The sequence below is a fragment of the Amblyraja radiata genome, chromosome 5, assembly GCF_010909765.2.
Source record: "Amblyraja radiata isolate CabotCenter1 chromosome 5, sAmbRad1.1.pri, whole genome shotgun sequence".
In the NCBI taxonomy this organism is placed as follows: domain Eukaryota; kingdom Metazoa; phylum Chordata; class Chondrichthyes; order Rajiformes; family Rajidae; genus Amblyraja; species Amblyraja radiata.
This window is the reverse complement of record NC_045960.1, coordinates 103,005,118-103,032,844: the sequence shown is the minus strand read 5'-3', so window position 1 is coordinate 103,032,844 and position 27,727 is coordinate 103,005,118. Positions and strand designations below refer to the sequence as shown.

Below are 27,727 nucleotides of genomic sequence, written 5' to 3'. Positions count from 1 at the left end.
ATACTCCATCTGCCATCTTTCAGCCCACTCTTCCAAATGGCCTAAATCTCTCTGTAGACTTTGGAAATTTTATTCTTAAAGTGAATATTGCACTTTAATATGGTTCACGTAATGGGATTGAATGCAGATTACCTGGCTTCCTGTGTTAGCTATTTCTACGTTGTGACAAATAAGGCTGCCTCAATGAGGAAAGGATAAATCTAAAGGTGTAGCTCATCAGGCTTTGATAATTTGCCAGTTAAAGAAAGTGGAGAAGAGACGTGATGGGAGCAGAATGAGAGTTTAGTTTAGTTCAGAGGTACTAAGAGATAGGCCCTTCGGCCCATTGAGTCGATGCCGATCATTGATCACCGTACACTAACACTATCCTATACACTGGATCTATTTTATATATATTTATACCAAGCCAAACTGTACGTCTTTGGAGTGTGGAGCGAAACCGGAACACTGGGAGAAAACCCACGCAGATCACGAGGTGAACATGCACAGCTCCTCACAGCATCCTCATGGGTGCTGCCAGTGTGGAGTTTGCATGCTCTCCCTGTGACCACGTGGGTTTCCTCTGGGTGCTCCAGTTTCCTCCCATATTTCAAAGCAATGCGGGTTTGTAGGTTAATTGGCCTCTATAAATTGCCCCAAGTGTGTGGAGAGTAGATGGGAAAGTGGGACAACATAGAACTAGTGTGAACGGGTGATCAATAGTCGGCATGGACTCGGTGGGCTGAAGGGTTTGTTTCCGTGCTGTATCTCTAAACTAAACTAAACTAAGTATGACAATGACAGGATAATCTAGTAATATTACCATGAGAAAGTAGATGGGGCCTCAGATTAATCAGGAGGTGCAACTCCAGAGCCAATAAGATCATGGGAGACCCCTTCCACCCCTGCAACAGACTGTTCCAGCTGCTACGGTCAGGCAAACGCCTTTGTTGCCATGCTGTGAGAACGGAGAGGTTGAGAAGGAGTTTCTTCCCAGAGGCCATTAGGACTGTAAACTTCTATCTCACCAGGGACTAACTTTACTGAACCACTCTACTGGGTTTTTTTTAATTGCTGTTTTTATTCCTTTTTCCTTCCTCCCACAATATGTAATATGTAAAATAATATGTGATTCTGTTCCATTCTGTTTGTAGTTTGTTTGTTTGTTTGTTTGTTTTTTGCCCAAAGTCCGCGAGCATTGCCACTTTTCATTTCACTGCACATCTCGTATGTGTATGTGACGAATAAACTTGACTTGACTTGACTTGACATCTAATAAATAGTCCATGATGCATCCTCCTGCAATCTAGTGCATGAATCTAATCATGAATTTTGTAAGCCTCTGAGCTTTTTCACTGAAAAGTGGAGGTGTTGACAACTGAGCCATGACTGAAATGGCTCAGAATGACACTGTGGTGGAAAGATGCTTCTGAGTTCATTGTCCACTGTACTTATGTTATAGTAGATCGGTGTGGATCAGTATTTATCCAGAGAGTGGTTGGGCTGGGAAATCCACTATCACAAATAGTCAAACACAAAGTTCTGGAGGAACGTTGTTGTACAAAACATCGGTAAGGCGACATCTTGTGTAGTGTGTTCAGCTTTGGTCACCCTGGTATACAGTAGGTAAGACGTTGTTAAGCTCTGTAAGGGAGCAGATAATGTGTAGGAAGGAACTGCAGATGTTGGTTTACACCAAAGATAGACACAAAATGCTGGAGCAACTCAGCGGGACAGGCAGAATCTCAGGATAGAAGGATTGGGTGATGTTTCTGGTCGAGACCCTTCTTCAGACTGCTTACATGCTGCCTGTCCCGCTGAGTTCCTCCAGCATTTTGTGTCTATCTTTAAGGGAGCAGAGAAGATTTACAAGCATGTTGACAGGATTCGAGGGCCTGAGCTATAGGGATGGATTGAACAGTCCAGGACCTTATTCCTTGGCGTGCAGGAGGATGAGGGGTGATCTTACAGATATGTATATGATCATGAGAGGAATAAATGCACAGAATCATATACAATCAAGAACCAGATTTAAGGTGAGGTTTAAGGTGAGGGGGGAAGATTTAGGCAAGGCAAGGCAACTTTATTTATATAGCACATTTCATACACGAGGCAGACTCAAAGTGCTTCACATAAAAACATGTCATACAATAAAATGAAATAATAAAATGAAATAAAATAGAAGAATTAAAATAAAATAAAAGCAAAGTTAAAAATGCATTATAAAAAGTGCAAAAGTTAAAAGTGCAATGTAGTTAAGATTTAGCTGAAAGCTAAAGTAAACATAAAAGTTTGTCTTGTTTTAAAAGTGGTCAAAGTTGAGGCAAGTCTTAAATCTTCAGGAAGTTTATTCCATTTAATACGAACTTGAGGGGCAACCTTTTTACACAAAGGGTTGTAGATATATGGAACATGCTGCTGGAGGAGGTAAAGCAGGTGCTATCACAATATTTACAAAACATTTGGACAGGTACATGGATAGGACAGGATTAGAGGGCCAAATGCAGGCAGGTGGGATTAGTGTAAATGGGGCATGTTAGTTGGTGTGGGCAAATTGGGCCGAAGGGTCTGTTTCCACGCTGTATCACTCTATGACTATGAATGCATTTAGTGTAAACCTAAGCAACCTCATGACATGGCCTCATACTGTGTTGTTTCACTCTATGACATTATGTGGTGGGCAAACAAAAATAAGAAATACCAATCGGGTTAAATAAAATTGGTTAATATTATTCACCTGTGGAGTATAAATAGAGGCATTGGTTGTGAATGTTTGGTCAATCTGCAGTTGTTCAGTCACCTCGGAGCAGCAGTGAGATTTTTGATAGGTTGGATTTGATGATTGGGTAGATTGTACATGCAGGTTGATGAGTGCATTGATGAATAGAGATGGTCTTGCTCCACACTTTACTTTTATAGACAATAGACAATAGGTGCAGGAGTAGGGCATTTGGCCCTTCGAGCCAGCACCGCCATTCAATGTGATCATGGCTGATCATCCCCCATCAGCACCCCGTTTCTGCCTTCTCCCCATATCCCCTGACTCCACTATTTTTAAGAGCCCTATCTTTTTAACTGTGCTTTTTAAGTCTAAACTCATCGGGCTGATGGCAAAGAGATGGCCAATTGATTAAGCTGTGGGGCGAAGGCAGGAGAATGGGGTTGAGAGGGAGAGATAGATCAGCCATGATTTGAATGGCAGAGTAGACTTGATGGGCCGAATGGCCTAATTCCGAGAACTTATGAACATAAACTTAACAATGCAATATAAACGACCATAAGATTGTTTGGACATAATGTTACTAGAAGTGTTCAGAAATGTGTTTGTATGTTTATGTGTGTGTGAGTGTAAATGCGCGAGTGTGATTTACACATTGAACCTGAAAGGATATGTGGTTTGACTGCTTTCAGGGATGCAGAATACAAGGGGCTACAACTTTCGCTGGATCAAGTAACAGCAACAAAGCCATCGTTTCCATACTCAAACTCAACCCCGACCATCACTGACTCCAGAAAGGCAGCCAAATCTCGCCTGGGCCGAACAAAATCCAAACTAAGAGCATCACCATATCCACAGGTAAACGGCTCCTGATATTATCTTTCATCTCATTGATCAACAAGACTGTGGCGGGGCATAGTGGTTAGTGTTACTCAGGTTTGAGCTTGGCTTGTGTGGAAATGTCCCCAAATTGTTTACAACAGCAGCAGTTGGGATTGTTTAGTTTAGCTTATTATTGTCACGTGTTTTGAGGTAGATCATGGGGCGGGAGATTGCAACCTTCACGTGGTCTGCCGTTTCGACGAATGCAATCGACCTGGTGTGCACAATCAAATAAGATCAAATAGAACAAGTTGTCCTACAACTTTAGGCTGTGCAAGCCACATGCAAGAAGAAGAAGGTAGATCATAAGGTCATAAGATCATAAGTCATAGGGGTAGAATTAGGCCATTCGGGCCATCAAGTCTACTCCGCCATTCAATCATGGCTGATCTATCTCTCCCTCCTAACCCCATTCTCCTGCCCTCTCCCCATAACCCTTGACACCCATACTAATCAAGAGCAGTGAATCAAGGTACAGTGAAATGCTTTTGTTTGCATGCTATCCAGTCAACAAAAAGACTGTATATAGAAACATAGAAAATAGGTGCAGGAGTAGGCCATTCGGCCCTTCGAGCCTGCACCGCCATTCAATATGATCATGGCTGATCATCCAACTCAGTATCCTGTACCTGCCTTCTCTCCATACCCCCTGATCCCTTTAGCCACAAGGGCCACATCTAACTCCCTCTTAAATATAGCCAATGAACTGGCCTCAACTACCTTCTGTGGCAGAGAATTCCAGAGGTTCACCACTCTCTCTGTGAAAAAATGTTTTTCTCATCTCGGTCCTAAAAGATTTCCCCCTTATCCTTAAACTGTGACCCCTTGTTCTGGACCCCTTGTTCTGTATATGAATACAATCAAGCTGTCCACAGTGCACATATAAAGATACAGCATTTCATGCAATATAGTCTGAAAACATTCAGATGAATGATAGTTCAAAGATTTCCAATGGGGTGGGTGGAGGTCAGGACCACATTCTAGCCGATGTGGGGACCGTTCAGTTGCCTGATAACTGCTGGAAAGAAACTGTCCCTGAATCTTGAGGCAGGCGTTTTCAAACTTCTGTATCTGATGGGAGAGGGGAGAAGAGAGAATGACCTGGGTGAGACAGATCCTTGACAATGCTGCTGGCCTTGCCGAGGCAGCGTGAAGTGTAGATGGAGTCAATGGAAGGGAGGTTGGTTTGTCTGATGGTCTGGCTTTAGTTCTGTCGGAACTCTTTGGAAGTCTCTGGAGGAACTTTGGGCAGCACAGTGGTGCAGAGGTAGAGCTGCTGCCTTACAGCGCCAGAGTCCTGAGTTCAATCCTGACTACGGGTGCCGCCTGTATGGAGTTTATACGTTCTTGGTGTGACCGCGTGGTTTTTCTCCCGGTGCTCCGATTTCCCTCCACATTCTAAAATCGTGCAGGTCTGTAGGTTAATTAGCTTTGGTAAAAATTGTAAATTGTCCCTAGTGTGTAGGATAATGCTAGTGATCATAGATCGGCGAGGATTCCGTGAGCCGAAAGGCCTGTTACCACAATGTATCTCTGAAGTCTAAAAACTCATTCATTGCCAAAGTAATTATTTTAGCGATGTGATGAACTTACTGTGTTTCGAGACATTGAAGAAATAATTTGTCTTTGTTTGCTTGTGGTAATTGCACAGGCAAGATGGTTATACTTACCTGCACACATTTGAATCCATGGATCTGATTTCCGCTGGTGCTGAAGTCCATGTGCATATTTAGTCCTAACATCACATTTGTAACAATCGATTTTCCACGCACAAAGTCATGCTGGCTAGCCCTAATCAGTCAGAGTCATCGAGAGTCATAGAGTCATACAGTGTGGAGACAGGCCCTTCGGGCAAACTTGCCCACACCAACCAATATGTCCCATCTACACTAGTCCCACCTGCCCGTGTTTGGCACGTATCTCTCCAAACCTGTCCTATCCATGTACCTGTCTAACTGTTTCTTAAATGTTGGGATAGCCCCCGCCTCAACTACCTCCTCTGGCAGCTCATTCCATACACTGACCACCCTTTGTGTGAAAAAGTTACCCTTCAGATCCCTATTAAATTGTTTCCCCTCCACCTGACAGCTATATATAACCATATAACCAGCTATGTCGTCAAAGTCCTTGCCTTTCCAACAGCATGTGCATCATTTTTCTCCGAATCCATGGATAGGTTGCTGGCGGGGATTCTGAGACAAGATGAACATGCACTTGTAAAGGCAAGAACTGTTTAAGGATAGTCAGCATAGCTTTGTGCGCGGAAAATCGATTCTGACAAATTTGCTTGAGTTTTTTGACGAAGGAGATCGATAAGGGCAGTGTGGTAGATATGGTCTACATGGACTTTAACAAGGTACTTGACCAGATACTGCACTGTAGGCTGCTCCATAAGGTTACTTCACATGGGAGCGAGCCAATTGAACACAAATATTTCTTGAAGGTAGGGAAACAACCTCCTTCAAGAAAATACACAAAAATGCTGGAGAAACTCAGCGGGTGCAGCAGCATCTATGGAGCAAATGAAATAGGCAACGTTTCGGGCCGAACCCCTTCTTCAGACTGAAGAACCTTCGATTTTACAGCATCTGCAGTTCCTTCTTAAACAAAATCCTTCAAGAAAATGTTGTGTTCTGTTTTGTTTATTATCACGTGTGCCGAGGTACAGCAAAAACATAGAAACATAGAAAATAGGTGCTGGAAGAGGCCATTTGACCCTTCAAGCCAGCGCTGCCATTCAATATGTTCATGGCTAATCATCCAAAACCCGTTCCTGCTTTCTCCCCATATCCCTTGATTCTTTTAGCCCCAAGAGCTAAATCTAACTCTCTCTTGAAAACATCCAGTGAATTGGCTTCCACTGCCTTCTGTGGTGGAGAATTCCACAGATTCACAACTCTCTGGCTGAAAAAGTGTTTCCTCATCTCAATCCTAAATGGCTTACCCCTTATTCTTAAAATGTGATCAAAAGCTTTTGTTGCGTGCCAACCAGTCAGCAGAAAGACAATACATGATTATGATAGATTCATGATAAGGGAGTAATGTTTAGTGCAAGGTAATGCCAGCAAAGTCCAATTAAGGATAGTCCAAGGGTCACCAAAAATGTTGATAGTAGTTCAGCACTGCTCTCTGGTTGTGGTAGGATGGTTCAGTAGCCTGATAACATCTGGGAAGAAACTGTCCCTGAATCTGGTGGTGTGCGTTTTCACACTTCTGTACCTTTTGCCTGATGGGAGAGGGGAGAAGAGGGAGTGGGCAGGGTGCGACTTGTCCTTGATTAAGCTGCTGGCCTTGCCGAGGCTGCATTGGCTAGCTCCCATGTGAAATAACCTAATGAGCAGCCTGCTGTGCGGTACCTTGTCAAATACCTTGTTAAAGTCCATGTAGACTGCATCTACCACATTGCCCTTATGGTGGTAGAAGGTTGTTTTTTCAGATTGAATGCATGTGACAAGTAGTGTGCCACAGATATCAGTCCTTAGTCTACTGTTGTTTATTATTTATATTTTATTATATTATATTAACGATTTAGATGAGTTTCTCGGCCACATGGTTTGTAAGTTTGCGGATGACACTAAAATTTGAGATTACAACGGGATCAGTCAACTGGGCCAATGGTCTAGGGAATGGAAGATAACATATAATTCAGATAAATGTGAAGTGTTGCATTTTGGTAACAAAAACCAGGGCAGGAATTACATAATAAATATTGGAGCCCTTTGGAGAGTTGTAGAACAGAGAGACCTAAGGGCGGTCATGGTTGCGCAGCGGTAGAGTTGCTGCCTTACAGCGAATGCAGTGCCAGAGACCCAGGTTCTAGAGACCCAGAGACTACCAGTGTTTGTCCGTACGGAGTTTGTACGTTCTTCACCGTGACCTGCGTGGGTTTTATCCGAGTTCTTCGGATAAACAAAACAATGACTTTTTCTTTTTGCCGCAGTTTAACAGGCCCGAGAATTATACCCACTGTACTGTACCTCGTTACATGTGACAATAAGCAAAACAAATAAATCGGGTGGCCAAGTGGTAGAGTTGCTGCAGTGCATCGCTAGACACCAGGGTTAGATCCTGACTACGGGTGCTGTCTGTACGGAGTTTGTATGTTCTCCCTGTGACCACGTGGGTTTCTCCGTGTGCTCAGGTTTCCTTCCGCACTCCAAAGACGTACAGGTTTGTAGGCTAATTGGCTTGGGATAATTGTATCCAAATGGCCTGATTCCGCCCCACATCTCTAAAGCCAAAAAAACTAAAACCAATAAACACAGTTAAATATAACAATAAAAAATTCACCAAATTAATAATTGTAATACTATCGCAAAAAAACTGTTCTCACAATGTGAGCTGTTAAACATGGGTTTACAAGTGGGTTGCCAGTTGATTTTGTAATATGAAAGGAATAGATTGGGTAAACGCACAGATTATCTTGCCCAGAGTTGGTGAATCGAGGACCAGAGGACAAAGGTTTAAGGTGAAGAGGAAAAGATTTAATAGGAATCTGAGGGGTAACTTTTACACACAAAGGGTGGTGGTGGGTGTATGGAACGAGCTGCCAGAGGAGGTAGTTGAGGCTGGGACTATCCTAACGTTTAAGAAACAGTTAGACAGGTACATGAATATGACAGGTTTGGAGGGATATGGACCAAACGCAGGCAGGTGGGACTAGTGTAGCTGGGACATGTTGGCAGGTGCGGGCAAGTTGGGCTGAAGGGCCCGTTTCCACGCCGTTACTCTATGACTATAATATGGAATGTCATTAACATAGCAACGTAGCAGTATAGTAAGCTTGGCCACTGGTTTATATGCTTCATATGACATAAACACATGACACAAGGTAAAGACCCCTTACGTGTTGTTATGTCGGATGGAAATAATGAGACCAGTAAATGCCTCGAGTTAAATATGTGCAATGCATTAGACAGTGGAGGGCTGAAATCAATTTTAATCAAGATCGGCAAATATTTGAGGAGCTCTTGAGCTTTTGAGGCTGAACAGTTTTCATCGGCGATCCGCGGTATAAGAGTTGTTTTAACTCGAGATGGGAGAGGCAGGGCAGATTTCTAATGTGATAATAATGGAGTGAAGGCATTTTCATTGGTGGCATTATGGCAGAAAATATAAGAGTGAAGCTAGTTTGAAACGAGTGGGAAAACTGAAGAGTTGAAAGGGGCCAACTCAAAGTTGCTTCTAGCAGAAAGGATGGCTCACTCGCTACTAATGTTTGTGCATTCGTCCAGTAATCAGTCATCAGCACCTCAAATAACCCTGGCATTCCCTCTCTTTCTATCCCTCCCCCACCCAAATCACACCAGCTTCTCATTTTCACCCAACAAACAACTAACAATGGCCTGTTTCCTTTATCATCATAACTTTTTTGCATATCTTTAATTCATTGTTCTTTATCTCTCTACATCATCGTCTATATCTCTCGTTTCCCTTTTCCCTAACTAGTCTGAAGAAGGGTATTGACCTGAAATGTCACCCATTCCTTCTCTCCAGAGATGTTGTCTGACCTGCTGAGTTGCTCCAGCATTTTGTGTTTATCTTCGGTTTAAACCAACATCTGCAGTTCCTTCCTACACATTTCATCAGCACTTCTCTTTTAGAAACATAGAAACATAGAAAATAGGTGCAGGAGTAGGCCATTCGGCCCTTCGAGCCTGCACCGCCATTCAATATGACCATGGCTGTTTCCTTTCTTAACAAAGGCTGTTTTGTTTCCTTAACAAAGAGATTTTATTCAAATAATCAGTAACAAAGTACTGGAAAGATCAAAACTGTCCAGCAATTTGCAAACATCAACAGGTCAATCGTCAAATTAATATTTTTATTTGTTTTTATGTATATATATGTATACACACACACACACACACACACACACACACACACACACACACACACACACACACACACATACACACACACACACACACACACACACACACACACACACACACACACACACACACACACACACACACACACATAAAAACAAATAAAAATATTTAATATAACACATATGTATGTGTGTGTGTGTGCATATGTGTGTGTGTGTGTGTGTATAGGTGCTGCCTGTCCCGGTGAGTTACTCCAGCATTTTGTGTCTACCTTAGATATACAGATAGATGTATATGTGTGTATACTGTGTATATAGATGTGTGTGTGTGTGTGTGTGTGTGTGTGTGTGTGTGTGTGTGTGCGTATATATATTTATGTGTGTGTGTATATATATATATATATATACACGCACACGCACACATATGTGTGTATTTACTGTGTATATAGATGTGTGTGTGTGTGTGTGTGCGTATATATATTTATGTGTGTGTGTGTATATATATATATATATATATACGCACACATATGTGTGTATACTGTGTATATAGATGTGTGTGTGTGTGTGTGTGTGTGTGCGTATATATATATATATGTGTGCGTGTGTGTACATATATATATATATATATACTGATTTTTTATCTCGTTTATTATGTTGTTCACTGGGTACTTTGTTTACATATTGTGCTGCTGCAGATAAGAATTTCATTGTTCTGTCTGGGGCATATGACAATAAAACACTCTGGACACTCTTCACGCTTGACTCTTAGCTCTTGACAACATTTTCATGCTTAACAGTGACACACTCGACCCCCTGCAGTGACCAGCGTTTCATCAGCACTTCTCATGCACATTAACATTAGCTTACATTGCTATGTTTTACCTAACTGGAGTCGAGTGGATGTCTGCATCTTTTTAGAAAGAGCACCCATATCAAACGATTGGCAACTATGACACTGAAATGAGACTGTTCGGTTTAGTTTAGTTTAGTTTAGCGATACAGCGTGGAATCGGGCTCTTCGACCCACCGAGTTCACGCCGACCAGCGATCACCCCATACAGTGGCACTATCCTACACACTAGGGACAATTTACAATCTTACCAAAGTCAATTAATCTACAAACCTGCACGTTTTTGGCATGTGGGAGGAAACTGGAGCACGCGCACACGTTACTGAGAGAACGTATAAACTCCGTACAGACAGCACCCGTGGTCAGGATCGAACCCGGGACTCTGGCGCTGTAAGGCAGCAACTCTACCGCTGTGCCACCATGCTGCCCGACTGTATTCTGTCTAATTAAGTATTTGCAAAAATATTGTTGAATTGAACACATAAATGGTGCAGAAGAAGCTGTAAATTGCTATTTCATTCATTTTTTCTAATTTTGTTCCACGCCTTGATATATTGTTTTACTATTCTGACCTCTTTATGTTGGGTCGTGGTGTTAATTGCGCTACCTTGATGCTAATTCCTAAGAATTTAATTTTGCATTGTTGCGCGAAAGATTCATACAGAACCAGGATAAATCGTTCGACCAAACTCTCTTAAGGTGAGAGGAGAAAAATTTACTAGGAATCTGGGGGTAACTTATTCACACAGAGGGTGTGTGGAACGAGTTGCCAATGGAGGTAGTTGAGGCTGATACAAAAACAAAATATAGAAGATATTTGGATAGGTACATGGATGGGAAAGGTTTATAGGGATATGTGGGCAGGCAAAACTTGTGTGGATTGGATATTTAGGTTGGAATGGGAATGTTGGGCTGAAGGGCCTGTTGCCATGCTGTATAACTATAATTCATCCAAGGTAGCCAATGTGCTTATCTGGGCTTGTCCCATTTGCCAGCATTTGACCCAAATCCCTCTCAACCTTTCCTATTTATGCACCAGTCCCAATGTCTCTTGTCCAAGTGTTGTACTTGTACCTCCCTCTACCACTAGCAGCTCATTCTATATACTCTCCATCCCTTGTGTAAAAAGACTTGCCCCTCAAGCCCCCTTTAAATATTTCCCCTCTCATCTTAAACCGAAGCCTTTAGCCCTGTCCCACGAGCATGCGACTGCATGCGGCAAGCGCGACCTAACGTGGTCGCTTGAGCCGTACGGCCTCGCGGGGCCGGTCCCACTCCGATCGCCGGAGCCGTATGGAGTTATGCGGAGCTGGTCCCGACATCGCGCGGGGCTCCGAATAACTGATACTGTCCAAAAATTCCGCGCGGCAACGACTTGCCAGCACGCAGCCACATTGAGGCCGTACGCACACCGCGTCGACGGGCGTGCGCAGCATCTCGACGTCGTATGCAGCGTCTTGACGCCGTACGTCACGCACGAACTTCCCACGGACTTCGCTCGAACTTCATGTCAACTCGGGATCACTTGATCTCCGCGCGGCCCCCGCTTCCGGTTTGGTCGCGCTTGCCGCATGCAGTCGCATGCTGGTGGGACAGGCCCTGTACGGGGATCACTCGACCTCCGCGTGGCCCCCGCTTCCGGTTTGGTCGCGCTTGCCGCATGCAGTCGCATGCTCGTGGGACAGGCCCTTAGACTCCCCTGCGCTATGCAATAATCAATATTGTGATTAACTGGCCCTGCATCTGATCTACTGAACTTAGATCAGCCATGATTGAATGGCAGAGCAGACTCAATGGTCAGACTATAATGAGTTTGAAATCATACCTGCTCTGATAATGAAATGCACAGAAAGAGACAATTCAGTCTAATGCTTCCATCTGGAGGTAACCCAAACTAATCCAATATTCTGAACTGTGCTATATTTGAGGACAGACAGAACTAAAGATAAATTTAAATTATTTTTTACTATTATTTAAGATTTATGGGACATCTTGGCTGACATGGACAAGTTTAGTTTATTATTGTCATGTGTACCGAGGTGCCGTGAAAATCTTTTGTTTGCGTACAGTCCAGTCACTAGAGAATGTCCTGAGTTGCTATCTACCTCATTGGACACCCTCAGACTATCTTTAAACGGACTTTACTGGACTTTATCTTGCACCAGATGTTATTCCCTTTAACATGTATCTGTAAATGTCTCAATTGTAATCATGTATTATCTTTCCGCTGACTGGTTAGTACGTGACAAAAAAGCCTTTCACTGTACCTCGGTGTACGTTATAATAATAAACATAACATAACTAAACTAAGAAAAGGCTACATGTGCATACAATCAAGCAGTCCACAACGCACAGTGTTAAAGTGTACAACATTTAGTGCAAAGATATAACATTAAAGTCTGATAAAGTCTGATTAAAGGTCAGTGGTCTCCAATGAGGTAGATGGGTGATCTGGACCACACTCTAGCTGATGAAGTTGGGCTGAAGTGCCTGGATTTGGGTTTGAGTTTGAGTTTAGTTTATTGTCACGTGTACCGAGGAACAGTGAAAAGCTATTGTTGCCTGCTAACCAGTCCGTGGTAAGACAATACATGAATACAATCGAGCCGTCCACAGTATACAGTTACATGATAAAGGGAATAATCTGAATAACGTTTAGACAATAGACAATAGACAATAGGTGCAGGAGTAGGCCATTCGGCCCTTCGAGCCAGCACCGCCATTCAATATGATCATGGCTGATCATCCCCAATCAGTACCTCGTTCCTGCCTTTTCCCCATATCCCGCTATCTTTAAGAGCCCTATCCAGCTCTCTCTTGAAAGCATCCAGAGAACCTGCCTCCACCGCACTTTAGTGCAAGATAAAACCACTAAAGTCCAATCAAAAATAGTGTGAGGGTGACCATTGAGGTCGGTAGTAGTTCAGGACTACTCTCTGGTTGTGGTTGCACGGTTCAGTTGACGGATAACAGCTGGGTAGAAACTGTCCCTGAATCTGGAGGTGTGCATTTTCACACTTCTATACCTTTTTCCGGATGGGAGAGTGGAGAAGAGGGAGTGGCCAGGGTGTGACCCATCCTTGATTATGCTGCTGGCCTTGCCGAGGCAGCGTGAGCTATAAATGGAGTAAATGGAAGGGAGGTTGGTTTGTGTGACGGTCTGGGCTGCGTCCGCAATTTGCTGCAATTTCTTGTGGTCTTGGATGGAGCTGTTCCCAAACCAAGCTGTGATGCATCGTGATAAAATGCTTTCTGTGGCGCATCTGTAGAAGTTGGTGAGAGATACTGGGGATATACCGAACTTCCGAAGCCTTCTAAGGAAGTAGAGGTGTTTCCGTACTGTATGGCTCGATTAAGGGCCTGTCCCACGGCATGCGATCTGCATGCGGCAAGCGTGACCTAAAGGGCCGATCCCACCAGCATGCGCCCTAATGTGGTCGCTTGAGCCGTACGGCCTCGCGAGGCCGGTCCCACTTCGATCGCCGGAGCCGTATGGAGTTGTAAGGAGCTGGTCCCGACATCGCACGGGGATCCGAAAAACTGACCGTGTTTAAAAATTCCGCGCGGCAACGGCATGCCGGCCCGCAGCCGCCTCGCCGCCTCGCCGCCGTGTCACTCACTCGACCTCCGTGCGGCTCCCGCTTCTGGTTTGGTTGGGCTTGCCGCATGCCATACGGCTCAAGCGACCACGTTAGGCCGCGCTTGCCGCATGCTGGTGGGACCGGCCCTTTAGGTCGCGCTTGCCGCATGCAGGTCGCATGCCCGTGGGACAGGTCCTTAACTCTATTAAATGAAAGTAACGCCGAGATTTGAGATCCTTCCGATGATTTACCTTTTCTCTTTTCCTCCCCTTCGCTTGTAGTACTCTGGATTCCACACTGAGAGATCCGAGTCGGACCACGAGAGCCAGTGGGGTGGAAGTCCACTGACAGACAATGCCTCCCCACAGTTGCTGGACCATACAGAAGGGCAACAGCCTCAAGCCCAGCACAATATCATATCCTGCGCCTACGGACAGTTCTCGGACAGAAACTCTCTGTGCTACGGCTTTGCACTGGAGCACTCCAGGTCGGTGGAGGAGAAGCAGACGCATATACACGCGTCTCCCTGCGAGGGCGGGCGGTGCGAGGCCGGCAGATACTTCCTCGGAGGCTCGCAGTCAGCGAGAGAGAACTGGTGGAGCTCGTCCCGTATGACACTGGCCCTGGCAAAGTCATCTCCGGAGAACAGAGACGGATATGAAAGCAGCATGCCACACATCGCCTCTATCCCCACTATTCACGGTAAGACTATCATAAGGTAGCAAATAGCAACTAGAAAAATTCAAGAAATGGTCAATTCTAGGGAGATTGGATTCAGTTTGTGAATACAATTCTTGTTCAATCATCAGTACGACTTTTCACTGTAACAATAGAATGAGATTTACAAGGATGTTTCATGGTCTCGAGTGGCCTGAGTCATAGGGAGGATGAGCAGGATCGAACTCGATTCCTTGGAGCACAGGAGAATGAAGGGTGATCTTATACAGGTGTACAAAATCATGAGAGGAATAGATCGGGTAGATGCACAGAGCCTGTTGCCCACAGTAGGGGAATTGAGCTCAGGGACATAGGTATAAGGTGAAGGGGGAAAGATTTAATAGGAATCTGAGGGGCAACCTTTTCACACAAAGGGTTGTGGGTGTATGGAACGAGCTGCCAGAGGAGGTAGTTGAGACAATGTTGAGGAAACAATTAGGCAGGTACTGTATAGGACAGGTTTGGAGGGATATGGGTCAAACGCAGGCAGGTGGGTCTAGGGTAGATGGCACATGTTGGTCGGCATTGGCAACTTGGGCCGAAGGGCATGTTTCCACGCTGCATGACTCAATGACTCTATAAGAATGTATTGGAATATATGTGTGCCATAGTGCATAGGTTTAGGCTAAGAGGTATTGGAGATTTTGAGAGAATGTTCTGCAACTTTGGAATCTGAGATGGTCTACCTGAAATGGTGGTGGAGGCAGGGATGTTTACAGCACTTTTGATTTTCTGGCTCAATATTTGAATCACCATGGCATGAAAGACTCTAGCCAATTTGTGGAAAATGGGATTAGTATGGATGGTGACTCGATGGCCAGCGTGAAGCAGGTGGCCTGATCAGATTCAGATTCAATCTTTATTGTCATTGTGCAGTGTACAGTACAGAGACAACGGAATGCAGTTAGCATCTCCCCAGAAGAGCGAACATAGAATAATGAGCAATAAATATATACACGTACATACAGTCGTAGTAGTGCAATTTTTCTGGGGGAAGGAGTGTCCGGGGGGGGGGGGTGACTGGCAATCACCGAGGTACAGAGTTAAGTAATGTAACAGCCGCAGGGAAGAAGCTGTTCCTGGACCTGCTGGTCCGGCAACGGAGAGACCTGTAGCGCCTCCCGGATGGTAGGAGGGTAAACAGACTGTGGCTGGGGTGAGAGCAGTCCTTGACGATGTTGCGCGCCCTTTGCAGACATCGCTTGCTTTGGATGGGCATGCCTCTGTGTTCTATGACTCCACAAGTAATCTGGTCGAGTCTGCCATCTGCCATTTGTAAATTCTGTTCACTTTTTATTTAATAAAATTGGCAACATTCATGTATCAATCAATATTGTGATTAACTGGGCATTTATATATTGCGAGACCTTACGTTATGCAAACAGGTTGGGTTTTCACCTGCAAAGCAAAATGATAAAACTTCGGAAAGAATAAGGCAGCACGGTGGCGCAGCGGTAGAGTTGCTGCCTTGCAGCGCCAGAGGCACAGGTTCGATCCTGACAACGGGTGCTGTCTATATGGAGTATGCCCTCCCCGTGACCAACGTGGGTTTTCTCCGGGAGCTCCGGTTTCCTCCCACACTCCAAATTCATACAGGTTTGTAGGCCAATTGGTTTGGTAAAATTGTAAATTGTCCCGAGCGTGTGTGGGATAGTGTTGGTGTGCGGGTATTGCTGGTCGGTGCGGACTCGGTGGGCTGAAGGGTCTGTTTCTCCGTATCTCTAAACAAAACTTAACTAAACTAATTCATAGACTGCAATGAGCTTTGTGATGCCTAGAAAATTTAAGATGTTTTTTGATGTGCAAGGCATTGGACTTATATTCTTGAAATTATCCATCTGTACTATTTTCCAATTTTTGTAAAATCAATGGTGATAGCTCTCAAATGTGCGATGCTGATACTACTGCAGTTTCAGTTTTTGTTTATTGTCACGTGTACCGAAGTGCAGTGAAAAGTTTTTGTTGCATGCTAACCAGCCAGCGGAAAGACAATACATGATTACAATTGAGCCATCCACAGTGTACAGATACATGATAAGGGAATAACTTTTAGTGCAAGGTAAAGCCAGTAAATCCGATCAAAGATAGTCCAAGGGTCACCAATGAGGTAGATAGTAGTTCAGGACGGCTCTCTAGTGATAGGATGATTCAGTTGCCTGATAACAGCTGGGAAGAAACCATCCATGAACCTGGAGGAGTGCGCTTTCACACTTCTATATCTTTCGCCCGATGGGAGCGGAGAGAAGAGGGAGTGACCTAATAGTTGCTATAAAGAGCGCCAGATATCTCGAGCAGTTGACAGCTGAGAAGAGTCTGAAGAAGGGTTTCGAGCCGAAACGTCACCATTCCTTCTCTCCAGAGATGCTGCCTGTCCCGCTGAGTTACTCCAGCTTTTTGCGTCTATTTTCATTGTTGATAGTATTGATGAAAGAAAATGGAGAATGCTGGTGTTTCTTGTGTTGTCTTTGGACTGCAGAGGAAGGCTGGTCCAGTTCTCCCTGGGTCAAAGACCTATATCTCCTGAGAGCTGGCACTGTGCTTGACTGAGATTTGCTTTATCTAACATGACATACACTTACTGGTTAATTTCTACTTAATTCATAATAATGCTGGATCTCTTCCAGATCTGTATTGGTTTAGCTGGAGAATATTTCCGAGACGTTTCAAATGAGAATCTGTGGAACTCATTGCCACAGAAGGCTGTGGAGGCCAAGTCAATGGATATTTTTAAGGCGGAGATAGACAGATTCTTGATTAGTACGGGTGTCAGGGGTTATGGGGAGAAGACAGGAGAATGGGGTTAGGAGGGAGAGATAGATCAGCCATGATTGAATGGTGGAGTAGACTTGATATGCCGAATGGCCTAATTCTGCTCTTATAACTTATGAACGTATGAGATGCTTCCAGTCAGCCTGATTGTGACAATTCACGCTTCACATCTTTTTCTGTCATTTACTCATTCAGTGATTCTCATTATCATGTCATAAGGTAAGGTCATAAGGAATAGGAGTAGAATTAGGCCATTCAGCCCATCAAGCCCATCAAGTCTACTCCACCATTCAATCATGACTGATCTATCTCTCCCTCCTAACCCCATTCTCCTGCCTACTCCCCATAACCCCCCATCGACTGGTTTTGATATCAGAGTAAGAATTCCACTGGTTATAACATCTCGCGATAAGAAGAAAGTTACACCTTATACACATGTTTGTAGTTTTGTTACATGCGCAGAATAATGGAAGTTTACATTAACACATTTTGCTGGTTCGCCACCAAAAGTGACTGAAGGAGTTGTTCACCTATTATTTGCTTGTAGACCAAGTACTCCACTCTTTCTTCAACTCCTGTACAAATCAGTGCTCAGCACAAGGGCGGCACAGTGACGCAGTTGGTGGAGTAGCTGTCTCACAGTGCCAGAGAGACAGGTTCAATCCTGACCTTGGGTACTGTCTGTGTGGAGTTCACACGTCCTCCCTCTAACCGTGTACTCCGATTGCCTCCCTCATCCCAAAGATGTGCGGGTTTGTCGGTTAATTGGCCTCTGCAGATTGCCCCTGGTGTGTAGGGAGTGGATGAGAAAGTGGGATCTAGAGTGAACGGGTGATCAATGGGCCGGCATGGACTCGGTGGGCCGAACGGCCTGTTTCTCTACTGTATCTCAAAACTAAACTAAACTAAGTGGTGCTTCCAGTTTAACATTTGATAAATGCTGAAAGACTTCTCCCTGTTGGTATGAAACATAGAAACATAGGAAGTGGGTGTATGACTAGGCCATTCGGCCCTTTGAGCCAGCACCGCCATTCAATATGATCACGGCTGATCATACAGAATCAGTACCCTGTTCCTGCTTTCTCCCCCTATCCTTTGATTCTGTTAGCCCTAAGAGTTATATCTAAATCTCTCTTGAATACATCCAGTGAATTGGCTTCCACTGCCTTCTGTGGAAGAGAATTCCACAGATTCACATCTCTCTAGGTGAAAAATATCCTCATCTCAGTCCTAAATGGCTTACCTCTTATTCTTAAACTGTGACCCCAGAATATGGACTCCCCCAACAATGGGAATATTTTCCTGCATCTAGTCTGCCCAATCCTTTAAGAATGTTATATGTTACTATAATGTCCCTGTCCCACTTAGGAAACCTGAACGGAAACCTCTGGAGACTTTGCGCCCCACCCAAGGTTTCCGTGCAGTCCCCGGAGGTTGCAGGTGGTTGCCGGAGGTTGCAGGTAGTGGAAGCAGGTAGGGAGACTGACAAAAACCTCCGGGAACCGCACGGAAACCTTGGGCGGGCGCAAAGACTCCAGAGGTTTCCCGTTCAGGTTTCCTAAGTGGGACAGGGGCATTAGATGCCCTCTCATCCTTCTAAATTCCAAGATTACAAGCCCAGTCGATCCATTCTTTCATCATATGAATTGCATATCAGCACATGGAAGCTCATTGTGATGTCTGTAAAACGGGAGGACTCAGGGTAGAGATAGGTTGTGAGAAAAAAAATTAGATTAACATTCTGCCCTAGAGAATAAACCATTTTAAAATTACTTGAATTGCTTGAAAGATGCAGCACGGAAACAGGCCCTTTGACCCAATGAGTCCACGCTGACCATCAATCATCCATTCACAGTAGTTTTATGTTATTCAATTTTCACACCTATTCTCTGCACAATAGGGGCAATTTCACGAATGGTAATTACCTACAAACCCGCATGTCTTTGGGATGCCGGATAAAGCTGGAGCATCCAGAGGAACCCATGATGTTGTGCAGAGGCATAAATCACCCAAAAGAAAATGAAGCTAGGCTAATGGTCAATAAAGGATGAGGAAAATAAAATAGCAGTGAAAGGCAAAACTAAACTTGTACTCGCTAGAATTTAGAAGATTGAGGGGGGATCTTATAGAAACTTACAAAATTCTTAAGGGGTTGGACAGGCTAGATGCAGGAAGATTGTTCCCCATGTTGGGGAAGTCCAGGACAAGGGGTCACAGTTTAAGGATAAGAGGGAAGTCTTTTAGGACCGAGATGAGAAAATCATTTTTTACACAGAGAGTGGTGAATCTGTGGAATTCTCTGCCACAGAAGGTAGTTGAGGCCAGTTCATTGGCTGGATTTAAGAGCGAGTTAGATGTGGCCCTTGTGGCTAAAGGGATCAGGGGGTATGGTGAGAAGGCAGGTACAGGATACTGAGTTGGATGATCAGCCATGATTATATTGAATGGCGGTGCAGGCTCGAGGGGCCGAATGGCCTACTCCTGCACCTATTTTCTATGTTTCTATGTTTCTAAATGCAGACATATTGAAGGCAACTAATTTGCATCAATTTTTACAAAAGCAGCTTATGGAATAAATACTTCACAACGAGGATGTTTTGGAAGTAAAATCATAATTTAGTTGGAATGGACTGGGGGAAATTAACTGATAAGTTAAAAAATCTAGTGGTGACAAGAAACAGGCGGAACGGTGGCGCAGCAGTAGAGTTGCTGCCTTACAGCGCCAGGGACCCCAGTTCGATCCTGACTGGGTGCTGTCTGTACGGAGTTTGTATGTTCTCCCCGTGACCATGTGGGTTTTCTCCGGGTGCTCCAGTTTCCCCCCCCCCATTCCAAAAACCTACAGGTTTGTAGGCTAATCGGCTTCGGGAAAAGTTACAAATTGTCCCTAGTCTGTAGGATAATGTTGGTGCACGGGGATCGCAGGTCAGTGCAGACACGGTGGGTCAAAGGGCCTGTTTCCACGCAAACTAAAATAAAACTAATAAAAGCTTCTCAATGTACCTTGGTACACGTGACAGTAATAAACCAAAACCTATAGTTTAAACTTAACTAGCTGTGCAGTTCAATAATTATTCAAGTTCACCAGACTGATTCCTGGGATGTCAGGACTTTCATATGAAGAAAGACTGGATAGACTTGGCTTGTACTCGCTAGAATTTAGAAGATTGAGTGGGGATCTTATAGAAACTTACAAAATTCTTAAGGGGTTGGACAGGCTAGATGCAGGAAAATTGTTCCCGATGTTGGGAAAGTCCAGAACAAGGGGTCACAGTTTAAGGATAAGGGGGAAGTCTTTTAGGACTGAGATGAGAAAAACATTTTTCACACAGAGAGTGGTGAATCTGTGGAATTCTCTGCCACAGAATGTAGTTGAGGCCAGTTCATTGGCTATATTTAAGAGGGAGTTAGATGTGGCCCTTGTGGCTAAAGGGATCAGGGGGTATGGAGAGAAGGCAGGTACAGGATACTGAGTTGGATGATCAGCCATGATCATATTGAATGGCGGTGCAGGCTCGAAGGGCCGAATGGCCTACTCCTGAACCTATTTTCTATGTTTTCTATGTCTATTATACTTCAATAATTACATCTAATAATTAGCAAATAACAATCTGGTTGGTGCCGAAGAACAAAAAAAGTTAGAGTTTAAAAATCTGTTTATATTTTGTAGCATGTTCATTCTATCAGGGATGGGTTTATCATAAGATCATAAGTGATAGAAGCAGAATCAAGCCATTCGGCCCATCACATCTACTCCGCCATTCAATCATGGCTGATCTATCTCTCCCACCTGACCCCATTCTCCTGCCTTCTCCCCATAACACCCGAGACCCGTACTAATCAAGAATCTATCTACCTCTGCCTCTGTCGAAAGAAATTCCTCATCATCTCCTTCTTAAAGGAACATCCATTAATTCTGAGGCTATGACCTCTAGTCCTAGACTCTCCCACTTGTGGAAACATCCGCATGCACTCCATCCAAGCCTTTCACTATTCTGGAATAGTGTTTAGAGGGAGAATGGGGGAGTCCAGAACCAGGGTTCACAGTTTAAGATAAGGTAAGCCATTTAGGACTGAGATGTGGAAAAACGTTTTCACCCAGAGAGTTGTGAATCTGTGGAATTCTCTGCCACAGAAGGCAGTGGAGGCCAATTCACTGGATGGCCTATTGTTTTCAAGAGAGAATTAGATACAGCTCTTTGGTCTAATGGAATCAAGGGATAGAAATCAAGAGAAAGCAGGAACGGGGTACTGATTTTGGATGATTAGCCATGATCATATTGAATGGCGGTGCTGGCTCGAAGGGCCGAATAGCCTACTCCTGCACCTATTGTCTATGTTTCTCTGTTTCTATGAGATGTCTTTGATGGTTCCCAAATTATTTTCTCACCCTCATTGCTGCCTCTGTTTCACTATGAGGACACTTGTTTTAAAATGCAAGCTGAAACGCGATGCCATTAGCTCCGTACATTGCCAAGTGTTCCTACCATTGTGTTTTAATGGACAAAACAGTAAATAATTGAGAACTTGACTTACAAGAGTATGGTCAAAGCTCAGCTTTAATGACAAGTCTCTCCAAGGACAATAAATGTAAAGAGGACTCAACAAGTTGTTTTTGTAATTATGACTTGAAATTAGGCTTTGTACAGTGACATGAACACTTAATGTCCCTAAAGTGGAATTCTAATGTGCTACTCTAAAGAGGTGGTGAAACAAGCAAATTTTTGATACAAAATTGTTAATTAACAATTATAAATAATTAACGCATTAATTGAAAAGAAAATCGCTTTAAAAATACGAATCCTTATACAAATAAGACAACCGTCCATTAAACTTTCATAAGATCATAAGGTAAAGCAGCAGAATTAGGCCATTCGGTCCATCAAGTCTACTCTGCCATTCAATCATGGCTGATCTATCTTTCCCTCTCAACCCCACACTCTTGCCTTTTCTTTGTAACCTTTGACACCCTAAAGGGCCTGTCCCACGAGCATGCGACTGCATGCGGCAAGCGCGACCTAACGTGGTTGCTTGAGCCGTACGGCCTCGCAGGGCCAGTCCCACTTCGATCGCCGGAGCCGTATGGAGTTGTGCGGAGTTGGTCCCGACATCGCGCGGGGCTCCGATAAACTGACACTGTTCAAAAATTCCGCGTGGCAACGGCCTGCCGGCCAGCAGCTGCATTGAGGCCGTACGCACCGCCTCGACGCCGTACGCACCGTCTCGACGCTGTACGCAGCGTCTCGACGCCGTACGCAGCGTCTTGATGGTGTACGCCTTGCGCGAACTTCCCGCGGACTTTGCTCAAACTTCACGTCAACTCGTACGGGATCACTCGACCTCCGCGCGGCCCCCGCTTCCGGTTTGGTCGCGCTCGCCGCATGCAATCGCATGCTGGTGGGACAGGCCCTGTATGGGGATCACTCGACCTCCGCGCGGCCCCTGCTTCCGGTTTGGTCGCGCTTGCCGCATGCAGTCGCATGCTCGTGGGACAAGCCCTTTACTATTCAAAACTCTATCAATCTCTGCTTTAATTTAATTTCCATTGACTTGGCCGCCACGGCCTTCTGTGGCAATGAATTCCACAGATTCACCACCCTCTGAACCACAGAACGGTTACATCAGGGAAAAAGGCCAATAAACCTTAGTTCAGTTCAGTTTATTGTCACGTGTACCGAGGTACAGTGAAAAGCTGTTGCGTGCTATCCAGTCAGCAGAAAGACAACACATGATTATTGCATGACAATACATGACAGGTTACATGATTAACGTAATCTGTCAATTCCATGCAAGAGGACTTCAACCAGTGCCAAGGGGTGGCACGATGGCGCAGCGGTAGAGTTGCTGCCTGACAGAGCTCTCAACACCAGAGACCCGGGTTCGATCCCGACTACGGGTGCTATCTATACGGAGTTTGTACATTCTCCCCGTGACTGCATGGGTTTTCTCTGAGATCTTCGGTTTCCTCCAACACTCCAAAGACGTGCAGGTTTGTAGGTTGACTGGCTTTGTATATAAATGTAAATTGTCCTTGGTGTATGTAGGATAGTGTTAATGTGCGGGGATCGCTGTTCGCTGCGGAATCGGTGGGCCGAAGGACCTGGTTCCACGCTGGATCACTAAACAGTCTAATTTCCCCATCTTCTCTCCATATTATAGAGAGCAAAGAATAATACAGCGCAGGAACAGGCCCTTCGGCCTACAATTTCCATGCCTAACATGATGCCAAGATAAACTAATCTCCTCTGCCTACACGTTACACGCCTGCACGTTCTTTTCTTTCATCTACTTAACGAGTTCCCTTTTGGACGCTATAATTGAATTTTCCAATGTAACTGGAGTTTAATTCAGATAAGTGCGGGATGTTGTATTTTGGGAAGTTAAACCAAGGGCAGGACCTGCACGGTGAATGGGAGGAGCTCAGAAGAGTGTTGTGGAGCAGAGGGATCTTGCATCAGGTTCACAGGTCCCTGAAGTCACATTGGATAATGGGGTGAAGACAGCCTTTGACACTCTGGCTTTCATCCGTCAGAGAACAGTATAGTATGGGTACATATGGGCATTTATGTTACAGATGCACAGGATGCTAGTGAGGCCGCACTTGGAGTATTATGTTCCGTTTTGATCACCATGCTGTGGGAAAAATGCCATTAAGCTGGAATGGGTACTCAGAAGATTGACAAGGATGTTGTCAAGACTCGGGAACCTGGGCTGTAGGGAGAGATTGGGCAGACTAGAACTTTTTCCTTGGAGTGCAGGATGCTGAGGAAGTGTTCTGAAAGTCAAAGAGTCATCTAGCACAGAAACTGACCCTACAACCAACTTACCCATGCCATCCAATATGCCACATCTAAGCAATTCCCATTTGTCTGTGTTTAGCCCATATCACTCCAAATCTTTCCTATCCATGTACCTGTTCAAATGTCTTTTAAATGTTGTTATAATACCTGCCTCAGCTCCATATACCCACTATATTGCCCCTCGATATCTTATTAAACATAGAAAATAGGTGCAGGAGTAGGCCATTCGGCCCTTCGAGCCAGCACCACCATTCAAAATGATCATGGCTTATCATCCAAAATCAGTACCCCGTTCCTGCTTTTTCCCCATATCGCTTGATTCCCTTGGCCCCAAGAGCTAAATCTAACTCTCTCTTGAAAACATCCAGTGAATTGGCCTCCACAGCCTTCCGTGGCAGAGAATTCCACAGATTCACAACTCTCTGGGTGAAAACGTTTTTCCTCATCTCAATCCTAAATGGCCTACCCCTTATTCTTAAACTGGTTCTGGGCTCTCCCAACATTGGAGAAAATTTCCTGCATCTACTCTGTCCGATCCTCTAAGAATTTTAAATGTATCTATAAGATATCCCCTCATCCTTCTAAATGCCAGCAAATGCAAACCCAGTCGACCCATTCTTTCATCACATGTCAGTCCCTTTCTCCTTCCCCCTCTCCTTTCAGTCCCAAATCTTTCCCCTCTCACCATAAATTTATGTCCTCTGGTTCTTGATTCCGCTACTTATGGTGAAAGACTGCATCTTGCATGGGATAGATGCAGGGGGAGGTTTAGAGGGATATGTGCCAAATACAGGCAAATGGGACTACCTTAACATGGGCAGTGTAGTTAGCATACACGAGTTGGGCCGATGGGCCTCTTTTCATGCTGTATGAGTCCCTCTCTCTCTCTCGCTCTTGTCTACAATACTCTGTCGATACACATTAACCCTCACTGTATGAAAAAAAATAACAGATGGCGCAGCGTTAGGGTTGCTGTCTTACAGCACCAGAGACTCTGGTTCGATCCTGACTACAGGTGCTGCCTGTACGCAGTTTTTATGTTCTCCCCAGAACAAGGGGTCACAGTTTAAGGATAAGGGGGAAATCTTTTAGGACCGAGATGAGGAAAACATTTTTCACACAGAGTGGTGAATCTCTGGAACTCTCTGCCACAGAAGGTAGTTGAGGCCAGTTCATTGGCTATATTTAAGAGGGAGTTAGATGTGGCCCTTGTGGCTAAAGGGATCAGGGGGTATGGAGAGAAGGCAGGTACAGGATACTGAGTTGGATGATCAGCCATGATCATATTGAATGGCGGTGCAGGCTCGAAGGGCCGAATGGCCTACTCCTGCACCTATTTTCTATGTTTCTATGTTTCTATGACCTGCGTGGGTTCTCGTCGGGTGCTCCGGTTTCCTCCCACACTCCAAAGACGTACAGGTTTGTAGGCTAACTGGCGTGTTAAAATTATAAATTGTCCCTAAACTGTGTAGGATAGTGCTAGTGTGCGGGGGATCGCTGGTCGGTGTGGACTCGGTGGGCCGAAGAGCCCGTTTCCGTGCTGTATCTCTAAACTAAGAGTCACTATTGGTTCTTCTGTCAGTCATTTTGGTTCCATGTCCCACGGTTCTTGACCTCTCTAACTACTTTTTATGTACCTTTGATGATCTTAAATAAGTCTATTAGTTTCCCAGTGCCTTTCTTTGTTCTAAGGTTAACAACTTCAGTGTCTCCAATTTATCCGCGTAACAAAACCTCTTATCCCCAAAATAATTTTTGGTTAATTTCTTGCGGCCTCTCTTGAAAGTTGTCGCACGTCTGAAGAAGGATCTCGACCCGAAATGTCGCCCATTCCTTCTCTCCAGAGATGCTGCCTGTCCCGCTGAGTTACTCCAGCTTCTTGTGTTTATCTTCGGTTTAAACCAGCATCTACAGTTCCTTCCTGCAGATTTCCTGACCCAGAACTGGACACAATACTTCAGTTGTGACCAGATCAGCCTTTTGTTCAGGTTCATCCTGGCTTGTTCTTGTACTTGGTGCCTATATTTATGAAGGTCAAGATTCCATTTTCTTCTTAACGACCTTCTCAAGATCTGAAGATCTCTCTTTTTGTTCCCCTCTTTTATAATCTTACATCCTACAATTTACATTGCCTCTTCTTGTCCTTCCTAACTAGATAGTTAGGAACTTGCCTTTCCCAGTATTCAATTTCAGTAGCCTTCTAACCATTCCACTGGCATCTCTCTTATCTCCTTAAGATCATTTACCATCCTCCTCATAATCAGCAAGGATTTGTGGCGTCACCTGATGGTTAGACCACTTATGGTCGAACCCTCTTCAGTGGTTACCAGGCCTGCCACGTGACGTAATTGGTTAAGGGTAGTGTCCTAGTACTTAAGCAGATCTCACCTGGAGATCATGAGTCGACAGGTAGCTGAGCTCGAGCCAACACCCTCGCTCAGCTGCAGCAGCAATAACAATATGTTAGAGGACCTATTATGTCTGAATAAAGTAACTGTTTATTTGTTTGGTGCTGCAACAACCTCCTAGTTTTGCAACATTAGCAAATTTTGAAATTGTGCCTTAAATATTCAATTCCTTTCTACATTTTTTAATTTATTAGAAGCAAATGTACAAGAGTAGAACAAACGGCATATAAAATTATACAGTTATTGTACAGCTTCAATTTTAACTTTTTAGCTTAGAAATAAAGGAAATGAAAAGAAAAAGAACAAGACAGATAAAGTGAGAGGTGCAAAGATAACCCCTAGACTACCAAAGTAGTGTAGCCAACCAGTGGGTAAAAGAAAGAAAGAAAAGAGAAAAAAAAAAGACCAAAAAGAAAAAGATAGAGAAAAGTGGTGATATAAATATTCAATTCCAACCCATCAAATTATTACTTAGGATCTGCAGGGAATAGAGGGATAAGGATCATGTACAGACAGATGAGATCAGTGTAACTTGGCGTCCTGTTCGGCACATACAACATGGGGTCAATGGTCCAATCCTCTGCTGTACAGTTCTATGTTTGAAAGTAATGTTCCTGGTACTGATTCCCACCACTGTGCATGCCTGTTCACTAGATCGGGTAGACGCACAGACTTTCTTGCCCAGAGCAGGGGAATCGAGAACCAGAGGACATAGGTTCAAGGTGAAGGGTGAAAGATTTATTAGGAATGTGAGGGGGTAACCTTTTCACACAAAGAGTGGTGGGTGTATAGGGAAAGAGCTGCCGGAGAAGGTAGTTGAGGCAGTGACTATCGCAGTGTTTAAGAAACCAATGATGGAAATCCATGTAATTGGCTAAATGTTCCTAATTGTCTGATGATCTTAAGAACTTATGAAATCAGTGGGGTTTCAGATCTTAGCTCAGAGTTCACAAGTTCACAAGTTATAGCAGTCGAATTAAGTCATTCGGCCTATCGAGCGTACTCCGCCATTCAATCATGGCAGATAGAAACATAGAAAATAGGTGCAGGAGTAGGCCATTCGGCCCTTTGAGCCGGCACCGCCATTCAATATGATCATGGCTGATCACCCAACTCAGTATCCTGTTCCTGCCTTCTCTCCATACCCCCTGATCCCTTTAGCCACAAGAGCCACATCTAACTCCCTCTT

General features: G+C 44.5%; 1 protein-coding gene across 2 annotated transcripts in view; it reads left to right on the top strand.

Annotated features, from left to right (window-relative positions):
• Window positions 1-27,727, top strand: part of sim1 (SIM bHLH transcription factor 1) — an 82,302-nt gene that overhangs the window by 40,305 nt on the left and 14,270 nt on the right. For both annotated transcript variants that reach the window (XM_033021913.1, XM_033021912.1), the window contains exons 10-11: window positions 3,391-3,556; window positions 14,126-14,546. In XM_033021913.1, the coding sequence (XP_032877804.1) occupies window positions 3,391-3,556; window positions 14,126-14,546 (587 nt within the window). The remainder of the gene's footprint in view (window positions 1-3,390; window positions 3,557-14,125; window positions 14,547-27,727) is intronic.